This window comes from Pygoscelis adeliae, unplaced genomic scaffold, assembly GCF_000699105.1.
Source record: "Pygoscelis adeliae isolate BGI_AS28 unplaced genomic scaffold, ASM69910v1 Scaffold91, whole genome shotgun sequence".
Lineage (NCBI taxonomy): Eukaryota > Metazoa > Chordata > Aves > Sphenisciformes > Spheniscidae > Pygoscelis > Pygoscelis adeliae.
This window is the reverse complement of record NW_008824196.1, coordinates 3,729,561-3,735,446: the sequence shown is the minus strand read 5'-3', so window position 1 is coordinate 3,735,446 and position 5,886 is coordinate 3,729,561. Positions and strand designations below refer to the sequence as shown.

The 5,886-nt window shown below is 42.7% G+C and overlaps 1 protein-coding gene across 1 annotated transcript in view; it reads left to right on the top strand.

Moving 5' to 3' along the window:
- Positions 1 to 1,021: 1,021 nt before the first annotated feature.
- LOC103925980 (chromosome unknown open reading frame, human CXorf22) overlaps positions 1,022 to 5,886 on the top strand; it is a 43,327-nt gene continuing 38,462 nt past the window's right edge. The window contains exon 1 of the mRNA XM_009334789.1: positions 1,022 to 1,030. Within this exon, the coding sequence (XP_009333064.1) occupies positions 1,022 to 1,030 (9 nt within the window). The remainder of the gene's footprint in view (positions 1,031 to 5,886) is intronic.

The window sequence follows — 5,886 nt, the reverse complement described above, 5'->3', positions numbered from 1 at the left end:
CTCCTCAATAATTTTATCTTTACTGCCTAAGAAAAAGATTCTTGAAATTGTTTAAGTAACTAGATAGCAGGAGACCTGTATAAAGTCAATGTGATATATGGAATTCTATTTTAAATACCTGTGTAAAGGGAGGGGAATGATCATCCTCTGGAGGTACTTATCTCACTCCTAACCATACTGGAAGCTTAGACTAGACATTGATTTTATATCAGTGAAGTGTGGCAAGACGAACCCCACCATTAGTAACTTTAGGAAATTGCATCTTAGTTGTGGAAATAGTGGAAATTTAATATTGATTCATTGATGCCAACAGCTGTTGACATCTTGATATCAGCCTGGAAAGTCTACTGCTCTGGTTCAACGTGGTAAATATCATGATTTTAAAGAAGCTGTTAAAGAACCCCTGATTTATATGAGAGATTTTCAGAGCTATCCCTTATCTGAATTTCCTATTATCCTTACATATACACAGTTTCCCCATAGTTATATTCTGTTTTGATCAGAGATGATCTGCCCAGCTCAGAAACATACATCTTCATCATGTTTCTCAGTGCGTTTCAATGATTTTTCTTTCTACCCAGCAATTTTTATATTTGTCTAATACATGAAATCTGTGAGTGGATATGGATGCTTTTAGTTACTAAATTTTTCATGAACAATGATGTTTTCACACATTGTGACTAAAAAAGATACCAGATGCAGAAAGCATTTCCATTGGAGCAGACTGCAGGAAACAAAGGGCACATTTGTAATTTGTTATATAGAGCCTGGTGCTGAAAACTTTGGACTAACTGCTGTGAGCTTGTAAGACCAAAATGTTCAGCTCAGCGCTGCATGCCGGTACTAGCCTTGGTCCCCAAATCAGTATTGTCACATTACAGCAGTACAGGACTTCCCTCCTAGTCAGGCTATTTAGCTAAACTGAAGGATTACACTGATAAAATCACTCTGTTTCTGCTCTACAGATACATAAAATAGCTCAGTGTGTGGCTCTTGGAGCCCTAAACCGTATTGCCGAATAATGGAGATTGTATGTATTTATGATACAGGTTTTTTGTTTTTGTGGTGGGTTGACCTTGGCTGGATGCCAGGTGCCCACCAAGCCGCACTATCACTGCCCCTCCTCAGCTGGACAGGGGGAGAAAAATACGACAAAAGGCTCATGGGTTGAGATAAGGTCAGGGAGATCCCTCAGTAATTACTGTCACGGGCAAAGCAGACTTGACTTGGGGAAATTAATTTAATTCATTGCCATTCAAAAGTCAGAGTAAGGTAATGAGAAATAAAACCAAATCTTAAAACACCTTCCCCCCACCCCTCCCTTCTTTCCAGGCTCAACTTCACTCCCGATTTTCTCTACCTCCTCCCCCTGAGCGGTGCAGGGGGATGGAGAACAGGGGTTGTGGTCAGTTCATCACACATCTCTGCCGCTCCTTCCTCCTCAGGGGGAGGACTCCTCACACTCTTCCCCTGCTCCAGCGTGGGGTCCCTCCCATGGGAGACAGTTCTCCACGAACTTCTCCAATGTGAGTCCTTCCCACGGGCTGCAGTTTGTCACGAACTGCTCCAGCATGGGTCCTTCCCACGGGGTGCAGTCCTTCAGCAACAGACTGCTCCAGCGTGGGTCCCCCACGGGGTCACAACTCCTGCCAGCAAACCTGCTCCAGTGTGGGGTCCTCTCTCCATGGGGTCACAGGTCCTGCCAGGAGCCTGCTCCAGCACAGGCTTCCCACGAGGTCACAGCCTCCTTCAGGTGCATTCACCTGCTCCGGCGTGGGGTCCTCCACGGGCTGCAGGTGGATATCTGCTCCACCGTGGACCTCCATGGGCTGCAGGGGGACAACCTGCCTCACCATGGTCTCCTCTAGGAGCTGCAGGGGAATCTCTGCTCTGGTGCCTGGAGCACCTCCTCCCCCTCCTTCTTCACTGACCTTGGTGTCTGCAGAGTTGTTTCTCTCACGTATTCTCACTCCTCTCTCCCAGCTGCTTCCAGTCCCAGTTCCCACTTCTTAAATACATTATCACAAAGGCACTATCACTGTAGCTGATTGGCTCAGCTTTGGCCAGCAGCTCTATCAGACATAGGGGAAGCTTCTGGCATCTTCTCACAGAAGCCACTTCTGCAGCCCCCGCCACTACCAAAATCTTGCCACACAAACCCAATACACATTTACCAATTTCTACAGAGTCTCTCTAAAAAGAAAAAAAAGGGAAGGCATTTGTGATTGCCTTGTCTAATTGACAATCTCTCTGTCGCTCCCTTTTTTCAATAATTTTGGTCCCGCTCCTTTCAACTCGATCTAAGAAGGAAGGAGGTCTCAGAGATTCACAATTCTTACACATTTTGTGAAGACTGATGATTTTGTTGAGCAAAAAGACACAATAATTAGTTCTTCATTAGTTCTGCTTCTCGCACACACTTTGTTTGTTTTACCAGTAAGTGGCCCTATTTCCTTCTAGTATATTCTAAATATATTTATTCCTCCTGAAGTAGAATAAACAGGTCAGCATTCACAGTTCAATTCACAGTTCCTGTGGAGTCAGATTCCAGCAACGAAGTGCAGTATGAGTGGCAGTTTGTTCAAATGAGTTTAATTATCTCAGATATCACTGTCATTTCTTGTTGCTGAATTACTGTCAAATAAACAGCCTTTATGATCATTTTAACTGCCCCTTTTTCTAACATCTTGAATACTTTCTGAAGGGATTTGTCTGTGTTTTTTAGAGATTCCTGGGTGAGTGAGAGCTACTTCTGATCTCATAGATGACTCGGTCAGTGCACAAGCATCTTTGACCTGCGTTCAGAACATGGGCAGATAGGACTGGCGTCTCAGGGCTCGCTGTTTTCTAATATATGTTTTTTAACGTATATTGCCTGTGCAGCAGGGGAAAACAGACTCGTAATGGCTTTCTGATTCTGCATCTCGTTTTACCTGGCCATGGCCCCAGGATAGATCTGAACAAGCTGGGGGCTATTTCATTTTAAACAAATTAGCCTCATCTATTAACTGGAAAGAACTAACCATGCTATTCCAGTTTTCTGCCTGGAACCTGGGAGGATAGCCAGATCAGCGGATAGTCAAACAAGTTTCAGGTCTGGAAAGTCTGGCTTATAAAACTTGGAAGTGACTCAGAAACTGAGGTGTGATGGAGATTTATGTGAGGTTATACACTTCACTCTGATGACTATTATACAATTTTGAGAAGTTTGCTGTGAAGCTTTATTATTCATCATCTGATACTGCTAAGGTGAATGCAATGTGCAGGTTACTGCACTGTAAAATAGCATGAATTTTTGCAGAAATAAAATCACACTTCATGTGGTCATATGATTTAGTGATAAAGGAGAAAGAATATACATAATCCATACCCCAGCACTAGTTATAAAGGATTCTGTCATCAAAACAAAGTACGCCTGTTCTTTTATAATAGTTTTCTCTTTGGGGATGATTATTAGGTGACTAATAAAATAATTTTATGAAGCCAGCATAAGTTGAGGAAAGGAAGGAGCCGACTCCATTATCTAATGTTGTTTTATAATGAGATATCTTAATGATGGCAATAGTAAGCATTTGGATATAATGGTTTTCAGAAGAGGAAGAAAGCCTAGCCAAACTATTTCAGAGAGATCAGGAGTCTTTTAATGCAGAACTTGGCTCCTCTATACACAAGCTAAATCACAGTTAAAATTTGTTTTTTAAAAATTTAGTTAAATTGATAAAAATTTTGTATGGACATATCTACATTGAATCAAGTGAAAGTAAGGCCAGTGTTCTTTGCTACAAATTCTTTTATGACAGAATCTGTTTTTAAAGATTCTGTCTCTGCTGCTTGCTTCAGCCTCCACTCACAATGTCAATTACCACCCTGTCAATAGTGCTGCTTCAACTGTTCGTGAACTAGCGTTCTAAACTGAAGCCAAGAATTTATCTTGCTGAAGACAACCCTCCTCCAGCGATACCAAAAAAGAGGTTCGTGTATGAGTGCTTTTACCCTGGATTGTTTCACAGGTCAGGTTTATTATATGGCCCAACATGGAGCTCAGTTAGTAGAATGAAGGCTAGTGACCTGCCCGGAAGGCAGATGCGAATGTAGGACACCAGGAAAGTCAGAAGGAGTAGAGAGGGCAGGGACCTTCCGAGGATCCTCTTGTACTCCAGCAACGTCTGAACTGAAATGAAAAATCATAAGCAATTTTTGTTTCTAATAGTTTTGCTAAAAATATTAAATGTTGCTACAATTCTCAGTGGAATGGAAAAAATAAGTTTGTGACTGACTACTTGGCTATGAAATAGTATATAACAAGTGACATACTTGACATTTTTTCTGAACTAGTTAGTTAGTTGTTCACTTTGAATTTGATTATTTCCAAGTATCAGAATGTGTGATCAGAAAGATAGAACATTTCCACGTTACTTTAATATGAAAACTGAGGAATAACCTAAAGTAAGATAAACTAATGAGCTTGTGACTTTTTGGCACCATCATGATGTCTGTATAAAGTCTCAAAGGTTTCCCTTTCTTTAGATCAGATATTTCTTAGATTTGATCTTGTGTCCCTTGACTTTCCTCAAGAATTCATTCAAGGATCAGAGAAACTATGTAGGAGCGTTCTCCGTTCTCTAGTGAAAAAGCAGAGGGAGTTTAATTCTTTGATAAGGTAATCTTCTCTTTTATTTTTTTCTCCTTTTTTTGTGTGTATCAGTTAAGTACAATCATGTTACCATTGAAGAGATTCAAGTAGTCTTCCCAAAGAACTCCCTTCAGATGCCTGGATTTTACCCTTAGTGCTCACAATGTCATATTCCCACTCATGCTTCAGTAATCTACAGATGGGTAGCCATCACTTGAATTTTTAAGACGGACAAAAAGACCTGTTAGAGTCCTTCCCCAACAACAGAAACAAAGGCTCTCCTCTCTCCTTGCTCCTTCGAGGTTTCTTGACCCATTAAAAATAGACTTTTTGCCCTTTTTGTACTTTGTAGTTCTTCTGATCTGTGCCATCCATGTTTGCAGCTTCTCACATTTGACTTTTAAAATATAAATAATTTGAGTCCTCGCACACTTTCAGGGGATGAAGTAATCCAAGGCGAAACATTTTGGGTTAATCAAAACTGATGTTTGAAGTTCTGCGTGCATGCTGCACATGCCGCTCCCCCCTCCTTGCTTCCGCTACACTGAAGCAAGGAACAACATGGCCCATTATCTACCTCCAAGTCTGCCTAGGTGCTGGATTCTTGTGAACTTCATTTTACTACTTAAATGACAGCATAGGAAAGCATAGGGATACAGAACAGAAACACATCTTTCACCACTCAATAAATGCATGCAGTGAATTATTAGTGTAGTCACTGGCACTGCAGACACTGAGCTTCCCACCAACAGGCGTGTCAGTGCCCTGCTTTGGTTCTATGTAGACCAAGTCTGTGACTAACATGCATGCCCAGAAATCAGATAATTTCTATTTCAATTTAATCCATCTTTACTTTAAGAAACCCAGGGCAGGAAAAGCATCCATGTTTGTATCACCCTTCACTGTCCCGGGCCATTGTTGGAGAGGGACTCATAGCAGGAAAACACCTCAGGTGAACAAAAGGCACCTGTGCTGGACAAGCCCGAGCCCGAGCCCCACGGGGGGGCACCGGCTCAGGCATCTCTTCACTTGTAAACAGAGGCCAAAGGGATGTGGTCATTTTGGCGCGCTTCCAAAGAACAGCGGGTCTGAGGTTTTTATTTCCTTCCAGCTCCTGCCCGACCTAGCGCCCATGAAATGGCGGCCCTCCACCTGCCCCGACAGCCCAGCCTACCGCGCCCCCCGCACCTTCTGAGGCGGCAGCGGGGGAGGGCGTAGCAGGGCGGGCTCAGGGCGCACGCCTGAGGAAGGCC